Source organism: Meles meles, chromosome 3 (assembly GCF_922984935.1).
Source record: "Meles meles chromosome 3, mMelMel3.1 paternal haplotype, whole genome shotgun sequence".
Classification (NCBI taxonomy): domain Eukaryota; kingdom Metazoa; phylum Chordata; class Mammalia; order Carnivora; family Mustelidae; genus Meles; species Meles meles.
Genome location: NC_060068.1, coordinates 178,458,675 through 178,481,925, shown reverse-complemented (window position 1 = coordinate 178,481,925; position 23,251 = coordinate 178,458,675). Strand labels below are relative to the sequence as shown.

Here is a 23,251-nt window from a genome sequence, read left to right as displayed (position 1 = left end):
AACCACACGTTGTCCTTAAGAAGCTCTCCTTCCTCTGAATTATTCTCTCCTAATTTCTCGGGAGTGGAATGAATGAGTCAAAGAGCATGAGTGGCTTTGGCTCTTGATCTTTGCAGTGAAGGGACCTCCCAGGGGCCGTGCGGTGCAGACACTGACCGCTTTTTCATCTGTCCATGTGCTTCTAGGTCACCGAGGAGACAAGCCTCATCCTCCAGACCCTGGGGTACACGTGCACCTGCAGAGGAATAATCAACGTGAAAGGCAAGGGGGAGCTGAAGACGTACTTTGTAAACACAGAAATGTCAAGGTCCCTTTCCCAGAGCAACCTGGCGTCCTGAAGAGTTGCCTTCATTTGGGCAAGAAGACTGTATTTTGGGGGAAGGTACAACGCACTTTCTGACCGCAAACTTTTGTCCCTCGTTTTTGATGTGCGTGCTCTGTTCTGTCTTATGGAGCCTTTTCAGACTCGTTCCTATGACCCTGGTGGCATATCGTTTGGTGTCTGACGTGTGCCAAGATCGCTCTGCCACTTGCACTGTGCTTACTCCGAAGCAGAAGGAAAAGGAGTGTGTGTTATAGGAGAAATGCGTTCGATGGACTCACAAAGACGGCTGACGTGAAATAAACAAAAATTCTTAAGGCAATAAAACTAGGGGGTGTATATTATCTTCCGTGCATGTTCTTTTCTGGAAAATACGGTAGCTCGCCAACCGCATCTGCTAGTCTGATATTAAACACACAGTATTTGTGAATGAGTTGATTTCTGTCACCCCACATGGGGGTTGACTGTGTTCACCCACGTGTCTCATCGCCAGTGGCTGTCGTGGGCCCCAGCGGGATCCGTGGTCCTGGTCCTGTCGCCTTGCTCGGTCGCGTCTCGTGCCATCCATCTCCAGGATGAGTTCTCACAACCTAGACCCAGTTTTGTACCGAACGCGTCTGATGTTTTGATGCCATTGTCTTTTGTAAAGTTGATTCATTAAAAGTTTTATGTACTTTGGTTTAGAATCTGTATCTTTCCCCACCCCCCGTTCTGCCCTCCCCTGCGGGTTCTCTCCAGAACCGGGATTTGCTTTCCCTGCGCCTCTGACGGTTGTGGCAGAAAGAGCTCCCCGGAAGCGAAGGTTGACATAGCCTTGAGTGATTCGGATCAGGACGAAGTCCGTGAGGCAGATTCCTGATTCTGCCACTCTCTGAACATGCTCCGTGGGTCCCACAGTCTGGTTTTCACGTGGCTCTCTGGAGAGCGCTTTCTGGGAAGTTATCGTAACAGTGAAACAATTCTGTGCCGGCAGCAATGCTCTCTCTCTCTGGCCACGTGCTCTGGGCTGCAGCTGTGGGAGAATAAGTTGGCACCGACTGTGTACCTCAGCAGCCCATCACAGTAGTGTGAACTCGCCGGGAGAAGCTGCCAGACCCCAGAAGATGCCTGTTATGTCTGAGGAGGCTTAAGAGGGCACAGAGCCAATGTTCTGCATTTTTGAAGAAAGACGACTTGGGGAATTTTGTTCGTGTAAATCCAACTCTAGAGTTTCAGGGCTCTTCCTTCACATAAGGAAACCCTACTTTGCTGAAGGGTGACAGAGAGAGCAATCGTGCAGAACGGGATGTTAGAAAGAGCTACAGGTGCCAGGCCAGGTAGGCACGCCCGCTTCTCCTCCCAGCGCGGGGCAGGCACCTGTGAGGCGCGGAGGACCCCCCGAGCTGTCAGGGACGGCTTGTTCTTGGAAACCCAGACCCAGAGCACGAGCCCTCGTTCGATTCCTGACTGGTCGCTTACGGGCTGTGTGGCTGGGAGGGTCTCTCTCCTTTTCTCTTAGGGGCATTTCCTCTTTGATAGCTTCTGGGATCGGGTCCGAGTCAAAGAGCTAAAGACCGAGAGAGGCTGGCGGCTACCAGAGCCGCCGCCAGAACCAGGATTTTGACTCAGACTCGGGTAAAATCTCTTCTCAAAACTAGGAACCGGCTTCCATCACCCAAGTGGGAATACAGCATGACTTGGTCCGTTGCCTGCCCGGTCAGGGATTTTTTGATCCTATAGTTACATCTCAGCATTGGCCTTGATACACCGAATTCTCATAAAGGTGATGGGAGAGAGAAAACGCATGTAAGGGCCCCTGTCTTCACCCTAACAGTAATCCAGACTAGGGAGCCCTGGGGTTTCAGTGACGTGAGACTGGCCTTCTGTATCACTCGTAACCGTGGTCGGCAGCCGTACCCCAGGGGTCCTTACTCCCTTAGAGTCCTCAGCACCCATCCCAGGCTACTTTAGGTCTCGTCCCCTTAGCAGGCACCCACCATTGAGTGACTAGCCAAGTGCGCTTAAGCGTGGCTCTCTACCCTCACCAAGGATGTGCTGAATTTGATGAAAAGACCTCAAAAGGAGACTTGTTTTTTCCCAAAACTGAACTGCCGGGCTTGCCAAACAAAACAGTTTTTGATTTCCAAAGCAATCGAAGTCATTATCAGAGTCCACCTCGCAAAGGTCTGCGCACACCCAGATCGCTGGAAGTATGGTCCCGGACCAGTGGGGACGGAGCCCCCCGGGTACCTGCACGTTTCCCGACCCCAACCCAGACCCACCAAGTCAGAAGTCCCGCCCGTGGGGCCCAGCACACGTGCTGTGTTTAGATAACACATTCTCCAGGGGACTCAGGTCCCCAGTCTGAGCCCCACTGTGCTTTCCAACTGAGAAAACGGGCGCAGAGAGGCTTGCGGGCTTGTCTTCTCAGCGACCAGTGGCCAAGACAAGCCTAGACCAGCCGGCTCCCTAAATCTGAAAGCGGTCAAGTCTTCATAATAAGCTCCGAAGCGACAAGCATTCCTGTAAGCAAACCAGGCAGACGGCCGGCAGCCCAGGGACCTTGGTAGCAAGCAAGCCTCTCTCCTCAACGCGCTCCTTAACCTTCCAATCTTGCGGAAAGCCTCTCTCAGGAAAATGGCTTGCCTGTGGTCCCGCTAAACCTGCAGCGTTGCTGCATCTGTTTAGAAATGTCTGCGCTGTCGCAAATCCTCCACGATGCTCCTCGTCCTGCTTGTTGCGCTTTCCTGAGGAGTGCAACCGCTCTGCCTTCCAAGAAAGACCCGCTAACCATGGAGACTGGATACATCGAAACAAATTCTTTTATTATGTTTCCCTTTTAGAAGGTGACTGGGCACTCATGGGCTTAAGTTGTTGAAGTCCAGATGCCCACAGAAATACGTTTAATTTTTCCCTGATGCCTAAGGAATGGGAGACCTTTTGAAGCCTTGTCCAATTCAGGCCCTGCTTTTTAAAAGTAGAAGGTTAAGGGAGTAGGATCTGACTTAAAATAACTGAAAATAACTTAGTTTGACACAGATTTATTGTAGTCAATTTCAGATGAAGGCATTTCTTAGTGATGTCTTTCTTGGTCAAAACTGAAGAAAGAGTAATTTATAAAAATTTCCATAATCCAAACTTGATAGATTTTCTATTATATAATTATAACTGGAGCTTAAGGTACCCAAGGCATCCCAAATACACTACTGCTATGCGTTTGGGAGGAAAAGTCATAAAAGGTACCTACAGATGGAAACAAAACACATTTCCAAAAGAATAAAGAAATACATGGGAGCCACTGGGCCTTGAAATTGTCAACAATTCAGTGCCATGTATCCTTAGAGTATCAGAGCAATAAAACCAGCCATAGGGGGGCGCCTGGGTGGCTCAGCGGGTTAAAGCCTCTGCCTTCGGCTCGGGTCGTGATCCCGGGGTCCTGGGATCGAGCCCCACATCGGGCTCTCTGCTTGGCTGGGAGCCTGCTTCCTCCTCTCTCTCTCTCTGCCTGCCTCTCTGCCTACTTGTAATCTCTATCTGTCAAAAAAATAAATCTTAAAAAAAAAAAAAAATTAAAAAAAAAAACAAAACCAGCCATAGGCGAATCAGCACTAAAACGAATTACATCACCTGCCCATTAGCCCCTAAGCTGTGGGAGTTCAATTGGCTGGGTGCGGGGTGATTTCTTTCAAAGACAGCCGTTCACTAAAAATACAGCCCATACCTTAATACTTGAATAAGTTTCAAATTCTCTCCAAAATAAACATTTCCAGCTTGGGTTAGAAGCAGGTGTTTCCAAAATGAAAACTGTCCACACGCACAGCTCCAGCTGCTCGTGTGCCTGCCTTCGGACCACTGACTCCCACGCACGCTCCTCGCGGTTTGGAATTCCTGCTGGGAAGAGGAGGAAATGTGGGCTTCAGCCGGTGGGATGATGGGCCCCGTCTCTGTGCCGCTGGGAGAGGCAGGAGCGAGAATTTTACCCAAGGCTGTCAACCACCAAAGTCCAGTCTCTTCCATGACCTGTGGCGACAGAGGCCACCCAGCCCTACCAGGATTCTGTCCTCAACTGCACGGACCTGTTACTCAGGCCTCTGGAGCAGGGGGATGTTGTGGTATCTAGAGCTCACTTACTGTAAAAGGAAATATCCTATCGCCTCCTGGAGGAAGGTAAACCCAGGCAGCCGTGGTTTCCATAGCTGGTGAGAAAGGGTGTGCACGCCCCTCCCGGAGCGCCCCCTGGGGTCTGGTGAACCAGAGAAACAGTGAACACAGTCACCAGACCACTGGCAGGTGGGAACACTTTCCTTTTATTCAGGGGCTCACAATGGATCGGTCTCCGGCATCATTTCAGCGGACACGGTCCCACGAGATTTCATCACATTAAAGGCCTCTGGCCAGGGTCTTCACCATGGCCACACGAGGAAAAGGGGCTCCCGGGCCCATACCCCCACTGTCCAGATGCAAGCCGCTTCAGGCCAGCCCCCTGACCCTCTGATGCCTGACTGTGCCACCCGGCGGTCCAGGCCCCAAATGGGGCATCAGGCAGGAGAAATGTGCCCAAAGCCAGGCGTCTTGATGCTGGGGATGTCATTCTTCCTGTAGAAGTCCGCCTTCACGTGGTTGGCACGGCCGTGGCCCCGGATCAGAGGCTCCACGGGCTGGTGTATGCGCCTCCCATAGACTGAGGACATCAGCACTCCCACGGGCCGCTGGCGCTCCTGTCCAGGGCCACCAGAACACGGGGTCAGCTCACACCTCCCTGGTCACAGGACCTACCTTGCGTCCAGGAAGCCATCTCTGCCTGGCTCACCCACACACCTGCAACCCTCTCCAGCTGGGTTCTTAATGCCGGGGACCCGCTACTATGCAGACCCTGTCCCTTGTGCTCAGAGCCCCTCGTTGTCCCCAAGTCCTTCATGTCATTCAGAGGAATGGCAAAGACCTTGCCCTGGGCACCCTCTCACCCTTCTCGCTTCGGGCTGTGTTCTTCCCCCCTTCCCTCCCCCTTCCCTCCTGCCTTCCCCCCACCCCCGCTTGCCCCTCTCCCCTCCTGCCTCCTCTCTTTCCCCAAAACACATCTTTTCACTAGCCACCTTGTCATTCCCGGCACCCCATCTCCCCTGAGTGCCCCCAGGCCCCCTCATCTTGATGCCCCCCTCATCTCCCCAAACCCCCACCTTCCTAGCCCCCCTCATCTCCCAACTCCCTTCCCTTCCCAGCTCCCCAATCTCCTTTCACTTCCCTTGCACCCTTAAAAGCCTTTATTTCTCTGCATACCACTTACCACAACCTGGAATTCAGTTCCCTATGTATATGACAATTATTTTGCTATTTCCTCACAGGACTGTCAGCTCTAAGAGGACAGGGACTTTTCGGGGCACATGGGGGGCACTCAGGATCTGGGGTCGACACTGGTATTCTTATGACAGGGAAGCATTAGCCAACTTGGAAGGAAGTCCCATATACAAAGACAATAGGAAAACACTTAATGTCTGTGACTTAAATAGTAACACCTCATAGTTCATCATTGAATTTCCCATCGAAATAAAGATCCGCTGGAAGTGACCTGGCCCCATTCTTATCAAGAGCAGCCACGGGCAAAAACCCTCTGACCGAGAAAGAAATCCCAGCAGAGGCTCTTACGTTACGAATTCTGTGCATTGTAGAAAAGATGATGATATCGACTCGGCACCTGGCTCTTAATAAATGTGCCGTCCTCGGATCAGACTCCGCGGATGCAGAGTCCCGAGTGCGGAAAGGTACCAGGAGGGTCTCACCGCTAGGAGACGCACAGCCTCTGCGGCGACACCGACCTCCTCTCCCTGGGAACCGGGAGTTTGCTCCTGCGGCTGCTTGCACACCTGGGTACCCAACCTCGGGCCAAGCCCTCCTACAGGAGGGAGCTGCCCTGTGCATGGAGGCTGGAGGCTGGTGCCTAAACTATAGAGGTTATTCCTGTCACTCTCCCGGGGTCCGTGGGAGAACTGTGACAGCCAGGACTCGGAAGTTAAGCAAAAACCTGCTTTATCTGTTGAAAAGAACTTCTTAGTCTCGCCTTCATTACGTTGTTAACTAAACAACAGAGTCCTAAAAACAAATACACAGAAACAGAAGAGGGGGAGCTGGGAGCGGCGGGGTCCCAGCCCCGGGGGCGGCGAGGGAGGGGGGGACCCGCCTCAGAAGCCAGAGCGCACTGTTGAGTAGAGATGTGCCCTCATAGCTAATCTGTTCGCGCTTTGTCCACGGCCTGTCTTCACATCACCTCCTCGTTCACGTGGAGTCCCAGGCTTTTTGCGTGTTCTCTGTCATCTCGGTGCAGCTTCTGATTGTAACCTGGGCTCTTGTTAAAGACACAGTCGTACAGGGAGATGATGCCTGTCTGGGGAGAAGAAGAGAAAGACAGGCATGGGTTGGCTGGACGGCCGGGCCACGGCGATCCTCATAGAGCTTGGAAGCCAGGCTTCTCCCCGATGGACAGTGGAGACGTGCAGTTTCCCGTCTACACTGAGTATGTGCTTGGGAAGCTCACCCCAGAGCAGACCCTGGACGACCAGAGCAGGTCCCCGCGAGGCCCGGCGAGGCAGGGACGTCTCCGTGGCTCTTTTCCTGCTCGTCCTCCACATCTCCCCATGACCCAGGCCCTTGACCCTCCTGCTCTCTGATTCTACCCCTAGTGCACAACCTGAAAATAACAGCAATCCACTTACTCGATGTGTTTTTCTCCTTCATGTCCACCGTTCTCATAGTTTTCAAGTTTTTTGCAATAAGCTTGTACTGCTTTAAAAATTCACCATAATTAGCTTTGCGCAGTGGCAGTATCGTAGCCAATGAGGTTTATCCGAGGCGCGATTATTGCTAATTAAAAATTCACCATAATTGAACACTGGGACAATATAACCGAACAGAAGTATCTGTAAGTTGCTCGCCAGCCGGGGGACACCTAGTACAAACCCTTCTCCGCAGAAATATTTCCTTTAATCAAATGTGATGGCTCTGATGAATGTTATTCCTAATGCATGGAGATATATATATATATATATATATATATATATATATTTGATATATAATATAAATGCATTTCTAATATACGCACATACGTCAGATATAAAAATATATGCACACACAAAGCTTTGATGTATTAGAAAATTACCCCGCTAACAGCTTTCATCTGAAATATCTCCATTTTTTATCCCAAATTTCTCTTGATACAAAAATTAATCTGCCTTATCTGGTACCTAATAAAAGGAAAAGAAATCCATGTGTTAGCTCATCTTTAATCTTCACGTGTAAGTCAGGTCTGTCCTTTATGTCCCTCCAGCCAGGGGCCAGCTGCCCTGGATCCTCCAGCAGCAAACCCAGACATTCCGTCTCGCTGGCATTTGGGGGCACGGGGTATCTAGCCTGCGCTTGCTTGCCCGCTCGTTTTCCCCAGTAGTAATGCTAGAACAATTCCCTCCCACTTCAGGACGTGGAGATAGAAGGTAGACAGTGAACAGGACACATGGCATGGGTGGACCACCCATTCTCGCCAACGGCGGGACTCCGCAGGGCTGGTGGCAATGGAAATACCAGAACGTGATGTGGCTTCAACCCCGCCTTGACAAATCCCTCACAGGTCATCTGTCCTGTGCCAGACATGCTACTCCTGCTGGGGGAGTCGTGAAGATAGCTCCGACCCCTGGCCACCGTCCTGGTACAATTAACCAGCTAGTTAGCAAAACAAGGTGAACTTTTTTAAGATTATTTTAGATTCCTAAGAGTTCCAAAGGCCACACCACGCCTGTGGCACTTATTCACAGGTTTTGCCTAAGTTCAAAGTCACTCCAAGTGACTTAGAGAGGCAGGAGCCGTCATCCTGATGGCCATTTAATGAGGTCACTTTGTAGCCTTTTTTGGCACTGTCCTCTGTCACCTAGTGGGCTCCTGGGTCTGTTCACACCCTGGGTTGGCTGGCCCTGGCCGTCACTCGTCCTGAAGGACACCTCGAGTTAGCTCATACACCAGCCGTTAAAAACAAAAGCCCAAATCAGCGAGGTGGTGATACCTTATTCCGTCCTGGGTACTGTAAAAATCAGCTAGCTATTTGCGAAAAACAATAAACTTGGGTCTTCACAGTCCATTATCGTCAAAAGTCAATTCTGGATGGATTAGAAAAACAAGGAAAAGAAAATCCATAAGGGACCTCCTACGCATAAAAGCAGTGGGGAAAATGTCACAAAGAAAACATCAATCACTTTGGTTATGTAAAAACCATTTGATAATCAAATAAAATTGGGACTTTTTAAAAAACCTGTAGGACGGATGGAAAAATCTTGGCATCTTGAACATACCGCGTGTGGGACTGTAGGGTGTCCACAGAAGCTAGGGGCTTTGGCTGGCTGCTTGCTTCCAGCCTGGAGAGGTTAAGCACACCAGGCCAGAGGGCCCTGCAGTGACACAAGATAGACTCAAGTACACCCGCCCCCCCGACTTTGCCAGGATGGTGGGACATAAATGTCCCAAAGGAGAGAATGCTGTCCTCTGCAAGGCGAGGCACCATAATTCAGCCCCTTCCCTTTGGGGTTCAGAGCAGAGCAACTGGCCCGGCCGGCTGAGCCCAGCAGGCGGACCGGGACAGCAACTAAATAGCCCATCACCACCACACCATCCCCTTACACACAGGAATTTGAGCAGGACTTATGGTCACAATCTAGATGTCCCATTGTCACCAGAATCCCTCCTGGCCTGGCTGACCCTGTGAAGTGGGTGTGTTTCGGGGACAGCAGCTGCAGTCTGCAGCGGAAAGACCTGCTCCCCAGGACTGAGCCCCCCGGGGGGCAGCTGCGCCCTGAGAACGCCGGGCCACAGATGAGGGCACCTGCGATGAGCCTCAGTCCCTGCAGGGCGCCGTGGGGATGACCGGCGGAGCAGGGTTCTGATGGACAACCCTGTGGGGGCCGGAGAGAGGGGGTTGGGGGAGGGGGGCGGGGCCGAGTGCAGGGTTGCTGCTGGCTTGTGCTGTCCCCCTGTGCAGGTGTTTCCATCCTGGCTTGACCCTCCTGAACTGAGTCAGCCCCTTGGGGGGTCCTGGGCTTGTCCTGGAGACAGACTCCGGCACAGAATGAGAAAACAATCGCTGTGACCTGAACGAGGGAGGCAAGGTTCCTTCCTGTCCCCCCTCCAGGGGAACAGTCCACTGTGATGTGCAGCGTCACAGAAGACTGCCCTTCCCGTTCTCCTCAGGTCTCCTAAAACACTCCTTAGAAGCAGCACGACGGGGTGCCTGGGTGGCTTCGTTGGTTAAGCAGCTGACTCTTGATTTAGGCTCAGGCCACGATCTCAGGGTCATGGGTTCTAGCCCGGTGTCGGGCTCCTGGAAAGCCTACCTCTCTTGTACGCTAGAGCAACCTTTATGAGGGACCTCACTGCACCCAAAGGAATGAACAGTCTCCACTGTGCAGGGGTTTTGCATATTTACCACCTTCCAGAGTAAAAACAGATTTTTCTGTCACTGAAAGACAAGCTTGGGGGCCGAGGAGGGGGGGAACCCTCAGGCAGGCAGCCTCACTTAGCAATGTGACTGTCCACTTCCAGCATCTCATCAGACCAAAAATCTGTCTTCTCCTGAATGTTAATTATTAATCTCTCTTCTTCCTTTTTGTCTTTCCTTCCTTCGCAGTTTGAAGCAAAACTGCATTAATAAAAACCAACCTGGATTTAGAGGCTATCACAAAACAGAGCTTCTGCGTTTACTGGTGTTTTGCTATTAAAATCTCTCAAGAAATGTCCTCTCGCACACGTATCATTGTTTTTGAAAAACAAAGTAATATGAGCCCATTTATTGTCTCTCCGGTGATCTCCCTTTGTCCCTTTGCATTTCGAGTATTGTTAAAATGCAGCACCGTCTCGCCCTGGGCGTGGGGCCTGGGACTTGCCTTCAGTTCCCCCACGGGGACCGTACCTCCTCACATGGCCAAATAACCCTCTGTGGCCCTGGGCCGACGCCGTGGGCCAACGCCTTCACTTTTCAACCTCCAAAGCACATTTCTCTGACCATCAGACAAGGCACCCAGCCAGGGCAGGACTAGGGGCAAGGAATAGGGCATCCCCATCTTTAGAGGAGAGCACGGGCTGAGGATGGAAATCAGGTCATTAATTTAACAACTGCAGTACCTGTGGAGCAACGGACGTGTGCACTAAGTACGGTGGCACCGGAGAGGGAAAACCGGCATCTGCTGGGCTCGGGCAGGAAGCCCATGTGGCTGCAGTTGTGGGGGAAGGGGCGCGCACCCCGCACCTGTATGGACAGAGTCCCAGAGAAGTCCCCTCCCTGCATGTGACGTGTTGAGTTGCATCCTCCCCAAAATTCATCCGTTGACGTCCTAACCCCCAGGATTGCAGAAGGTGATTTAGAAATAAGGACGCTGAGGACGTAACGAGTTAAGGGGAGGTCATACTGGGGCCGGGCGGGCCCCTCGTCCAACAGCACCGGTCTCCTTATTTAAAAAGTTCAGGAACCGACACGGACACGCAGAGAGAGGTGATGTGAGGAGACACAGAGAGAAGAGGGAATCTACAGCCGGAGGCGAGCGGCCTGGAGCAGACTCTCCCTCACGGCTTCCGAAGGAGCCGACCCTGCCAACGCCTTGACTTGGCCTCCAGCACGAGGAGACGGTGAATTTCCGTCGTTTAAGCCCCTGGTCTGGGGTACTGTTAGGGCGGCTCTAACGCACACTCTTGGTAGCGAGCAGGAGCCATCCTTTGAAGAAGGGAGCTAACGCACTCCGCCCCAGGTAAACTGAGTCAGTAGAACGTCCAACCCAGACAGACGGTGGGGCGGCATCACCAATATTCAGTTCTGCTCTGCTCCTGACTCCCCAGAGGGTCACTCTGCTCTGCTCCCTTGGGCGAGGGAAGCCACGTGACCCGTTCTCAGCAATGAACTCTGAGTGGGGGTGACATGAGACTAAGCCAGTGGGTAGCCCTGAAGCTCCCTGTGAGGTGTCAGCAGCTTCCTGCGGGGGGCACGGGGCCCAGTAGATGTGCACGACCTGCAGCTCCGCCCCCAGAGAGGTCACACACACTCTTACACCAGCAAGAGGAGGAAGATCTCCAGCAAACCGGAGCCGAGTCCTTTATCTTCTCCTTCCACATCGTTTAGATGCGAATGCGCTGTCCACTGTCCGCTGGAACAAGGTACTAAGAAAAAGGAAACTGATACATTTTTCTCATGGTACTGGGGCAGGGGTAATGTTATGGGCTCACCGAACACACACTCTCTTCTGGAATAAACAGAAGACTGTATCACCAGGCGCCATCACAATTAGGCTGGGGCCAGGTGACAAGTTCGAGCAAGGAACTACAGGGGAAGCCAGCGGGCATCACCTTCCAGGTGTTGGTCCATGAGAACTCTCACGTGTCCTCCATGCCCTTCCCTTGCTCTGTGGCCAGCAAGTTTAGAAGCTCCAACAGAGGACTGCAAGTTCCCAAAGATCTGCATATCTGGAACCATTAAAAGAGAGAAGCCTGGTTTCCCAAGTTACTGTCCTAAAAAAGCTCTCCGGACAACAAAGACCTAACCTGTAGCATTTGCTAATTTCTGCAGTGGAAATACTCTCACTGTGCCTGATTTCAGGCTTCCAACGGAATGCAGAGTTCAGGCGAAATGCTAAAATGTACGAGCAGGCTCTCACACCAACCACCGGTAGAGACGGTCAGGGTTCAGGGTCTGTTCATTTCCAGAGCACATCCCCGCCCACCTGCACTGAAACGGGGATGAGGCTATGGCCGGGCTGCTTTCATTTCCTCTCTTCGTGGGGGCACGAAGGCTCTCGGGCACCGTTTGCCGTCTCAAGGTGATCCAAAAGGGTTTCCTTTGATTCACAGGGACCTCATTTTTACCTCTGATCAGTCTGGTGCTTCTCCCCAGGAGGGCCCAGTGGTATGTGAAGTTAGTGAGGACATCCTCATTAATATTAACGTCATTCAAAACTCCACTCTCAGAAGGCCTGCATTATCAAGGACGCAGCGTTAGCTCTTAAAAGGACGATACTCAGCTCTTCTCTTCGGTTCCTCTGGCCAAGATTCTGTTTCCTTTCCTGGTGCATTAAGATCACAAGTTTTGGAAATGGTTGTAACTTTTCCAATAATCTGAAAATGGCATCAGTGTATTAAGAACCCTAACAGGAGCAGCCTTGTTTAGGCGTTTTCTTCTCTACTTTTAGGGGATCTCTTGCTGGCAGTGCTGCCCAAATCCAGAGCCCTGGAACCCGCCGCCTTTACCCCTGAGCGGAGTGAAGGACACCGCCCTTGAATCCCCTGTGTGTTTCCTACTGGAGGCATCTGCGTCAGGGCTTCTGCGCACCTTGTCGCCAAGAGGAGGCTCAGAGCCCGTGTTCCCGCTTCCACTGATGCCGGCCCCCAGCGTGCCCCCAGCCGCTCACAGAAGAAAGGGTGAGCCGTGGGCGCTGAAACTCGGCCCGATGCATGGGGGAGAAGGCTGTTCCTTTTCCTGCACCACTGCGCCCCTCCCAAGGGGATGGCTTCGAAATAAATGCCCAAGATAACGATGTTACACGAAAAGCACGAGCTGCAAATACATACACCCAGCTGTGTGATGTGCGTGTGAGCGTGTCCTTGTAACCACGGACACACACCGCCGCATTCATACACGCACAGGACTCCTGCACAGCCTCTCCCCTTACCCCTTCCTCCCTCCCCCGGGGTGACCTGCCCCCTTCTGGAGCTCTACCTGCCCTGGAGGAAGACACTCAGCCCCGCCTCCGGCCCCCACAGGCCTCCAGTTTTCCAGGGGCAGGTCACCAGACGGAGAAGATGCGGCGAGCCGCCTTCAGGAGAAGCAAACTGTCCACTCCCGGTGTTGATCCCTGAGCAGCAGGGCAAGGTCAAGGGAAACCCAGGCAGCGGATTATGCCAAATGGACCCTCTATTTAGTCTAAGAGGCTGATCTTGTAAGTCCGTGACTTATCCTGGTTTAAATGAACGTTGCGTCCCGTCCCTGCACGCCCCCTCCCGTCGCTGCAGCCTGTATATATGAAGTGCCAGGGACAGAGCGGTGACCGTAATCATCCCTGGCCTCACGAGCTCAGACTTCAGTGGGAGAAACAAGCAGCAAGATTACTAAGTAAAGCGTTCAGTCGGTGGGTACTAAAGTGTGCACTAGAGGAAAAAAGGGCAGGGAGGGGTAAGGAAACATCTGGGGGGGGGTGATAATTTCATTCAGCTGGAACTCATTTTTTTTTAAGGTTTTATTTATTAGAAAGGGAGAGAGAGAGCAAGAGCAGGGAGAGGGGCAGAGGGGGAAGCAGGGTCTGAGCTGGGCAAAGATCCCAGGCTCCTGGGCTCATGACCTGAGCCGAAGGTAGACGCTTAACTGATGGAACCACCCAGGTTTCCCCTCTGGAACTCATTTTTTTTTTTTTAATTTATTTGACAAAGAAAGAGAGAGATCACAAGTAGGCAGAGAGGCAGGCAGAGAGAGGAAGGGAAACAGGCTCCCTGCTGAGCAGAGAGCCCAATGTGGGGCTCGATTCCAGGACCCCGAGATCACGACCTGAGCAGAGGCTTAACCCACTGAGCCACCCAGGCACCCCTGGCACTCATTTTTATTGCAAGGCATGTGGGTGCAAGGGTCTGGCTAGATTTTAAGCAGTAAAGGGGCACCAGAAGTGGAGCTTACCCCTCTTCCAGAGCCCCTAGGAGCGGCTGAGTGTGCACGGCAGATGTGCTCGGTGCCCGGGGATGAAGAGTCTCCATCAAGGGGGGCTGCGGGGCCCGGGCTACTGAGCACCTCCTACACACTGGATGCGGGCACAGGGCCACCCGACATTCCCCTTTGCATCTCTGGACAGCCAATATGCGTCGTTTCCTCTACAAAGTGGCTGGCTGCATTCAGTGCAGGGTAATTCCCCCATCAGGAGAGCCAAGAAACAGCCTCCTGGCTTCCCTGCCTCCACCACACACCGAGAAGGAAAGTGGGCTAATCTCATGAAAGCCAGGGTGAGGCTTTCCGAGCCAAGCTTCCCTGGAGGCAGAGCTCTCCACAGCCCGGCTTACCAGGAGGGAGAGCCTATTCTAAAACCACCCAAGATTTTTCTTTTTTTTTTAATGTAGCTCTTAGACTTGGAGAAATTTAATAAAATCCTTCATAAAAGGGCATTGTCCTTTGACTTAGCTTTTCCATTTCAGTGGCAGAAATGTTGCACAAGGCAGAAGAAGGAAAAAAAGTAATTTAAAAACATCATTGAACTGAATCTGCCTTGCTGCCCCCGCAACAGTATTTTATAGGAAAAGCCCAGGCTGCTAGTGCCCCCTAGGGGACAGCACGGGAATTGATCACATTATAGCAGGCAGCTTTAGGTGACAAATTTGTCTCGGGATCCAAAGCATTAGTGGAGCTTTAAATAAGTGTGCTGCATTGAGAGCCTTCACGTTGGGCTCTCCCAGGAAAACCCTGAGATTAGAAGCCTCCAGAATGACACTCACATGACCTGCCTCACCTGGAAATCTCTGACAGCAAATAAGGGTGAGGGGTCCAAGACACCAGCCGGAAACTAACCTTCCGTGCAAGGAAACTCGAACGATCACTAACAAAAACAAATAGTAATAATCATAGCCCTACTTACATGGGGCCGACCATGCGCCACTTTATACCCGTGAATTCAATTCACTCTCATAATCGCTCCCTTGATGTGGTATTATGAGTGAGTACTGCCCATTCACAGGTGGGCAGAGTGACACGGGGGGGTTGTGACTTGGGCAGTGTCACAGCTGGTATCATGGAGCCAGTATTTCTAACCAAAGCTTCCTTGGCCTGTGCTATTACCTAACGGGTCACTCAGTGTGTTCCACGGGAATTGACTTAAGAGCTAATTCTGCCACGTTTCTTCTCAGCTTTGAGTATGGCCTGGGTTTACAGTTCACTGCAGGGCAGCTGAGTTCTCCAGCAAATTTGTGATATGAAGCTCATCCTCTTCAGTCCAAATAATCTCCTGGTAGAGAATCAGCGTCTGCAGTCCCCCAGCTGATTAATCATCAATCCCCAGGAGCACGTTATCCCCCCAGCTGACTAAATACTGGCTCACGTAATCCCCAGGAGCACGTTCTTACCATCCGTGGCTGTCCTGCAAAGGTACTCTGAAATGCCTTTTGTTTTTATTGCTGCTTTTAAGGTTCTTTTATATAGGTGTTAATATTTCTACTGCATCATTTTCTTCTGGGAGACACTAAAGACTTCAGGATTTGAATTTGCCTGTGACCCCGGTTATCAAAACTGTACCGAACAAGTTTGTCATAAAGTCTGCTTTACATTCCTTCATTCTAAGGCCCATCCCTGTCTTGCAGGGACAGTAATGTATCAGAGCAGGGGGCGGCAAATGTTTTGTGTAAAAAGACAGTCACTGTTCCAGGCTTTCAGGTCACATGGTTTCCTGGGGCAGCTACTCGAGTCTCGTGGGAGCCATAGATAATACTAAATGGTGAGCATGGGACTGTGTTGTAATAAAACTTTATTAAAACCGGCAGTGGGCCATATTTGGCCCAAGGGCCTTTGTGTGAAGACCCCTGAATTACAGGGGCATAGCTCTTACCTACTCCTGACTCCCTTCCAAGTACAGAGCTGTGGGCACCTCACACCTCAGGCATCTCTGAGTCTTGGCCCCAGAAAGGTGGAGCCACATATCAGGTTGGTGAATTTAGGAAGGATAAAGACCTTCCATGCCTGACTCTGCTCTTTTCCTGTTGCCAGCTCCTGGCCCCCAGGGGCTGGGGGTTCAGCTCTGCTTTTTCTGGGGCCCACAGCCGCAGTGGCCGGATCGGTAAATCTACCTGGTTCCGAGCTTCAGTGTCCACGGTCAGTTTTTACCCAGAGTCCTTAGCAGTAACCGGCAACCTGGCTTTTAGCTCTGACAGATCCGTATCTTGACCCCCATGTGTGTTGGTCTTTTATTTCATTTCTCGATAGTCCCAAAGTGGTACGTAACAGGCCTCCTTAAAGGTACACATAAAATGATGTATTGGTGACTTTTTTTCAGACAAAATTTATGTTCTCTCAGTAAACCAGCATGGACCAACTTCAAACATCGAGATTCCTGGCCTTTTGGCTGGTTCTCTCATGCTGTGCAGAAAGCTCTTCATGAATCATAAATTGCCAGTGATACAGGTTTTGCATGCTTAAACTGTAAAATTCATCTAATCAATGAAATTATTTACAGATAAAAGTTCTTTCAAAAATAGGCTAAGGGGAGGAGAAAATATGAGGCCCATCGTGGCACTGAGGTCAGGCAGCATCGCTCCAAATCTCCCCAGTGTTTACCTGCCAGATATTCTGGTTTAGGAACACGGCAACTGGGGCTGCAAAGCCAGGGGTGCAGCGGATGTCCCCTTTCTTCCTCTGTCCTTCCGTCCTTCCATATTAGTCGAAGCCAAACAGAGAGGTGCTCACAGATATGAGATCCTCCTGGCCAAGGGTTACGTGTTGGCCTGCTCGGGCTGCTTAAACAAAGCACCCAGACTGGGGGGTTTAAACAAGAGAAACATACTGTCGGGGCGCCTGGGTGGCTCAGTGGATTAAGCCACTGCCTTCGGCTCAGGTCATGATCTCAGGGTCCTGGGATCGAGCCCCACATCAGGCTCTCTGCTCCGCGGGGAGCCTGCTTCCTCCTCTCTCTCTCTGCCTGCTCTCTGCCTATTTGTGATCTCTCTGTGTCAAATAAATAAATAAAATCTTTAAAAAAAAAAAGAGAGAGAGAGAAACATACTGTCTCAGGGCTCTGGTGACCGAAGTCTGAAATCAAGGTGTCTACCAGGGCTTGTCCCTCCTGAGGGCCATGAGGGGACAGGCTGTTCCCAGCCTCTCTCCTTGGCTTGTGGAAGGCCATCTTCTTCTTGTCTGTTCCCCACCGTCTTCCATCTATGGGTGTCTGTCTCTGTCTCTGGGTCCAAATTTCCCCTTTACAGAAGGATACGAGTCATACTGAATGAAGGCTCCCCACGACCTCATTTGGTTGGATCACCTCCATAAAGACCCTCTCTCCAGATAAGGTCACATTCTGAGGTGCCTGGGATGAGCATCTAACATGAGAAATCGAGGAGGACACAATTCAACCCGGGACGGTTGTTTAGAAAGCTCTGCTGGTGTGTGTAAGGCTAAGCCCCGTGACGTTCTCTTACATTTCACGGGTGGCCAGTCCTCTGGTGTGTGCTGACTGCCTGAACGGGGATTCATCTGGGCTCTAGGACTGTTGCGTGGGGAGGAGGGAAGGGAAGAAAGGCTGCATCCTTACACATCATGACGGAAAGACCTCTTTCCTCCCCAGCGCTTGGCTCCCCTATACCCTCCCTGAGCTACTCACTGTGTCTGCGGGCTGAGCATCCTTGCAATAATGATGCCCCTGCACCCCGAACCCCAAGACACACTGGAGACAGTTAGGGGAAATGGCTTCACAAAGGAGTAGAGGACTCCTGACAAGTTCTGAGTTTGCTTCTCTTCCTGCTTCCACTGCAAAATGGCCTTCCCAGACCAGCAGGCTTTCCCCAGGAGGCCGGCGGGCCTGCTGGAGCATGGCCAGAGTCTAATGAGGGCTCGATGCCCTGCTGTCCCCGCAGCAGCTGTCCAGATCTGCCTCCTGGTCATCTTCGGTTTGCAGGAGGGCTTTGCATGGTGTCTGTACCTGTGACTTTTGGGGTACAGTCGCTGTCACGCTGACCCCAGAAGGAGTCCTGCAGCCCAGCTGCTCCCAAGACCCTCCTCTAGATCCAGGGCAGAGGGGTCACCTTGCTGCTCCTGCTAGTGGTCCTGGAAGCCCAGGGGCTCCCCAACCCTTCTCCGGAAAACACTTGACCTAATGCACCCCCAAATAGCTCAGGATACCAGGCTGAGCATTCTCGCACCCCACCCCACCCTGTATGCCCAAACCCGAGCACCTCATTCCAGCTGAGCATACCCAACCCCAACACACGCACGCGCACACACGCGCACACACACACACACACACACACCAGTTCAGCCCCAGCCCATCCTTTAGGTGGGGGGAGGTCCACCTTACTCTTGCGGTCTTGGTTGCTGTAATCTTTGGGGTCCAGGTGCCCCAGAGGAAGTCTGCTCTCCCAGCTTCCTTCCCCCTGTGACCCTGACGCCCCCTTAACCTGTCCTCAGAGGTTGGGCAGGGCTGCACCAGGCCCCACCCTCCACCTCCAACCCCCTTGCAGCCCAGCCCCCAGAGTCCCACGCCAGAGTTGCCGCCCGGACCCATGGACTGTCCCAAAGTGCAGTCCAGGCCTGCAGCGCCCCGCTACCCCTCCGCCCCGCCCCACCCCCCCCCTCCTCCAGGCCCCTCCGACTCTGCAGTCCTCCTCTACCGCTCCGCCCCGCCCCTCCCTGGCTGCGAAGCCCCGCCCCTACCCCTCCGCTCCTCCACCCTCCCTCCGCTCTTCCCCCCCGCCCCATCCCGCAGTCCACCAGCCTCGGCCCCTCTCGGCTGCCCCTCCCGCCCGCCCCGCCGCGCCCGCCCGCGCAGCCCCTGCCCCGTGCGGCTCACCCGGCTCTGGCGGTAGAAGTAGCTGTGCTCCTTGGGGTCCAGGCGCCGCGGGGGGACGTAGCTGAAGGCGGACAGCGCCGAGAGGGGCGGCAGCCGGGGCTTGCCCCGCAGCGTGGCGGCGGTGATCTCCTCTTCGTCGTCCTCCATGTCACCCCGGTCCAGCGGCCCCGCGCCCGCCGAGGTCGGGCCCATCCCGCCCGCTGCAGGCAGCCGGCGCCTGCGTTCGGCGTCGCCTGGAAACCGAGGCCGCGCGGGTGGGGCTGGGCCCCGAGGAGGGGCGGGGCGGGGCGGGCGCCGGGAGTGGGGCGGGGCCGGGGTAGCCCCTCCTTCTCCTCCCCGTCCCCCTCCGCTGGCCTCCCCGCTCCGCCCGCACCTCCGCGCCCTCTCCGGTGTTTCCTCGGGGCTGCGTCCTCGAGCCCCAGCTGCAGAGGCGGCTGCGTCGGGGCGGCGGGTGGTGGAGCCCCGGGATCAGCGCCTGCCAACCTGCTGACCCTCCTCCACGCCGCGGCGGCTCGTGCACGCCAGACCACCCTCTCGCCGGGCAGGTCCCGACCGCGCCCCGACCCGCGCCCGCGCTGGAGGCGCATCCTTGACCCGCGCGGCAGGTGCGCCCGGGGGCTTCCAGTCCGCTGGTGGAAGGGAAACAGCCCGAAGAGGGTCCAGAGTGGCGCCGCCCCACAGGAACACGATGGGGCCACGCATGCAACTTGAAACTTTCCGGTAACCACGCCGAAAAGGCAAAAAGACAGGTGAAATTCGTTGTAACGCTCTATTTATTTTACTCAGTTTGTCCAAAACATGATCATTTTAACATGTTACTAGCCACAGTTCCAGGGCAGCGTGCCGGCCTGGGGCTGGTGCTTACCCTATGGCCCTGGCCCAGGGAGGTGTGGAACTCCAGGAATTCAATCAGTGCGTCGTGGCTCCTGCGGGGGCCTTAGCGTCCCTCTGCCAACGTGCTTATAGGTCTCTAGATCCGAATGCTGGCTCCATAGGCCTGTTCCCGTGGGTGGAAGTTCATGGAGCAGAAACTCCGGGTTCATTAAAGGGAGGGGCGGGGGGCAAGATGACCAAGACTGGGAAAGTTCTTTAATCAGGGTGCTTGGCAGAAGCCTGCCTCTGTGAGGAGTTCATAGTGCAGCAGACTGTAATGACGAAGAGCCCAGCTTGCCGCCGGCGGCCAGAAAGTCCCTTCCAAGCGGAGGGAAGAGCACCTGCGGGGCCCCTGAGGCAGACCTGTCTAGATGTCTTGCTGTCCAAGGGCAGCAAGAAAAGAGGGGGGTGAAGCTTCATGAGGAGGAGGAGGGGACTGGGAGGCAGGCAAGGTGCACAGGTAGGCGGGGACCAGACTGAAAGGTCTTTGAGCAGCCTTCTACCTTCTCATCATCCCCTCTTACTAGGAGTCTCTGTCTGTATTTCCTCGATGCAGGTTGGGGGCTAGAGACCTCTCAGTCCAAGGGACAAGGTGGCACCTCTATGCTGAGGTTTCCTGGTGTCCCCTGGAGGTCCTCGGGGCAGGACTTTGAGCCACCACTCTGTCTCATGGGCCCCCACAAGGTCTGAGAACCCCATGTGCCTTTTTTTTTTTTTTTTTTTTGCCCAAATTCCCATCTCTTTGCTCCACTGGCAGGACAGACGAGTTGGGCATGAGTCAGGCAAGGGTCAGACACCAGTCTACGTTGTCCTCAAGCTCCAGGGAACGTCTCATGAGAGGTTGTTCTGTCCTCAGAGCTTGGAGACAGAGCAACCACCACCTCTCCTGTGCGTGAAGTGAAGGAAAGTGTCCCTCACCCTTCCCCCGTGGGGAGAAGTCCTCATAAAAACACCAGCAAAGAGAAAAGAAAAAGTCCGTGTACTCTATTACCTTTCATAGCCTCTCCAGCCTCTTCTAAAGACATCACAGAGGTGGTCACTTGGTCATGAGGCGTTGCAAGCCTTGCACAGAATCCTGCATCATCATGCGGAACGTGGAAGAAGTGGCTGACACCCCTTAGCTTGGAAGGCAGCCACAACAGGCACTGAAATCATTTGATCATAGAATCCTTTTCCACAGTCTAGGGATGTGACTCTTGTTTCAGCAGGTGACATGTAATTACCCACTCGACTTAGAGCTCTGGAGGGCACGGTGACACATCTTTTTCCTCTTTGATGGCTCAGGGAGGTCCCAACAAATAGTTGACACACAGTAGGTCCTCAACAAGTATTTGGTGACTAAATAGTGGGATACAATTGCCATAACTTGGTTCCCTCTAAAGGTACAATTAGGACAAGGGTTTGACTCTTGCCTTATTTGGGAAATAATCCCGTGGTGCGTGAATGAAGGACCGGATGAGTGAGAGGAGCAGCAAAGTCAGTGTAGGAGGAATTATCAAGGTCATGGCAGATGGCAGCTGGAGCACTGCCTCAGAACTTTTTGAGCAGCATTGAGCAGAGCTCTCAGAATTGCCTGCCAGATGGACCTGGAGGCACCTTTTATCCCTTGTCTGTGGTCCTCTTGGTTTGAGGCTTGCCCTTGGATCTTTGACTCCTGACTGTGTGTGACCCCGGCCCGGTTCTGCGCAGCCTCCCTGCAGGCATCTTGGAGTCAGAGAAGCCCTGGGGTTCACAGCAGAAGGCATGGGGCATCTACTGAGGTATGACGCTGTTTTCAGGAGGTGAGTGGTAGCCCTGAGGAAGGCCGCCGCGCCACAACCTAAAGGCAGGAGGAAGGACTTGGTAAGACAGGCTTTGCCAGTTTCCATGATCTAGAAGTCTTAGTTCCTTTAAAAAACCTTTTTCCTATATGATCCTATTATGTATTCCCGGCATGAGTGGAATCCAATGTCAAAGAATCTAATGTGTGTCCCTCATGTCTGTAACTTGTCCTTGCAAGGTTCTGTCCAGAAGGGAAAGGGACAAGAATGAACAGTTACTCTCCAAGGAAGCGAATGAATCGGGTAAGCATGCCCACTGCTGGGTAACTGTGCAGGGGATGCGCTCGGCCCCATGCAGCACGCAACCACCTCCGCCTCACTGCTGACTTTGGGAGGGTCCCGTCGCCCTGCTCTGGCTCAGGCTGGCGGCAAGCGCCCTCGTGCCTGTCTTCGAAGCCTGCGCTACTCACCCACCAGGCCCTCTGCTTCCTGCACAGCCCGCGGGGAACCGGGGCAGATACTCGTGGACTGTTCTCAGGAGTGTGGGAGGTCCGGAGTCCAAACTGCAGCTGGAGGCCTTGGCCGTTTCTCCTGACATCTGGGCAGAGGTGAGCCCAGGGAGGCCCCGTGGGAAAAACTCTTTGTCAATGTCAGGTGGGGAAGGAGAAAGCCACGAAGAAGCCGTCCTGTTGCCTTAGCGTGTCCCGTGGTATGCAGCACTGGCTCACGGGGCAGGGGATGCTCTTAAACCCGCCCGTGTTGCAGGCCACAAAGGGGCCTCTCGTTCCTTGTACCGATGAGAGAGCTGAGACGTGGCGGGGTTCAGTACCGTGCAGGTGACACGGCCTGTGGGTGGTCCAGCGGGAAGGCTGGGAAACACCTGGGAATCAAGGGATCTGTCTGACCGAAAGGTTTACTCCGTGGGCTTCCAAACCATTCCCAGTCGCAGCCAGGCCCTACCTAAGCGCGAAGCCTCATGCCGTATGCGGAGGTTTTCAAAAACAAGGTTTAAAAATAATAATAATGAATATAAATAAAATGTAACAAGTTTAATACCTCCATTTTACATTTAAAAGCTTTTACAATTATTTCGTTGTTCAGTGTCAGTGTAAACTCACTTAAGTGGCTCAACATGAATTGGGCTTTAATTCGCAGGCTTTAAAGCATCTGAAAAGCGGCGTGGATTGAGTGCTTCTGCACATTTGCTGGGCCCAATGAAGGCTGAGAGTAAAAGGATGGCTGTAAAAACATCCAGGCTGGGAACCGGATAGGAGAAGGGCTGTGCCTCTGCAGACTTTGAAAAGGACATTCTGAACACAGGGGTATGAAAGGGTTTTCCTTCAAGCCCGGGTATCCTGCCCGCACTGGTTTCCGAGCCCCCGCCGGCGCTCTCTGAGAGAGACAGCACCAGTGTGACTCTGGGCGGGCAACGGGGCCGTCACGGCTGTCCTCCCAACCGTCGTGACCAGATCGTGGGCATGCCAGGGCTCTGTGGCCGGGACTGGACAAGACCGAGCCTTCCTGGCTGCCTCTTCCCTGGGGAAATGCCAGCATCACTCCCAGTGGACTTAGGGAGCTCGCTGGCATCAGGGTTTTCCTGTAGCCTGGCTCCTTAAATTGATGGGGCTCCCTGTGGTTAGTTCCTTTAAACATCAGACTTCCAAATCAACATATAAATGTAAATTTAATTTTCGTTTGTTCACCTTGTGTCTTTTTGTTTTAAGCTTTTATTTAAATCCCAGTTAGTTAACATACAGTGTAATATTGGTTTCAGGAGTAGA

The 23,251-nt window shown here is 53.2% G+C and overlaps 2 protein-coding genes and 1 pseudogene across 3 annotated transcripts in view; 2 read left to right on the top strand and 1 right to left on the bottom strand.

Annotated features, from left to right (window-relative positions):
- The window catches only part of ADCY2 (adenylate cyclase 2), a 407,413-nt gene extending 406,413 nt beyond the window's left edge, over nucleotides 1-1,000 (top strand). For both annotated transcript variants that reach the window (XM_046000686.1, XM_046000685.1), the window contains exon 25: nucleotides 186-1,000. In XM_046000686.1, the coding sequence (XP_045856642.1) occupies nucleotides 186-338 (153 nt within the window). In that variant the 3' untranslated portion in view covers nucleotides 339-1,000. The remainder of the gene's footprint in view (nucleotides 1-185) is intronic.
- A 3,585-nt stretch (nucleotides 1,001-4,585) lies between these two features.
- On the bottom strand, nucleotides 4,586-19,088 carry C3H5orf49 (chromosome 3 C5orf49 homolog). Its single transcript, XM_046000687.1, has 3 exons — nucleotides 18,838-19,088; nucleotides 6,564-6,680; nucleotides 4,586-5,019 (listed from the first exon to the last, which is right to left on the bottom strand). Exons 1-3 carry the CDS (start codon nucleotides 19,027-19,029, stop codon nucleotides 4,840-4,842), a joined length of 489 nt encoding a protein of 162 aa, XP_045856643.1. The 5' UTR covers nucleotides 19,030-19,088; the 3' UTR covers nucleotides 4,586-4,839.
- On the top strand, nucleotides 7,100-7,229 carry LOC123939407 (annotated as a pseudogene).
- Nucleotides 19,089-23,251: the final 4,163 nt, after the last annotated feature.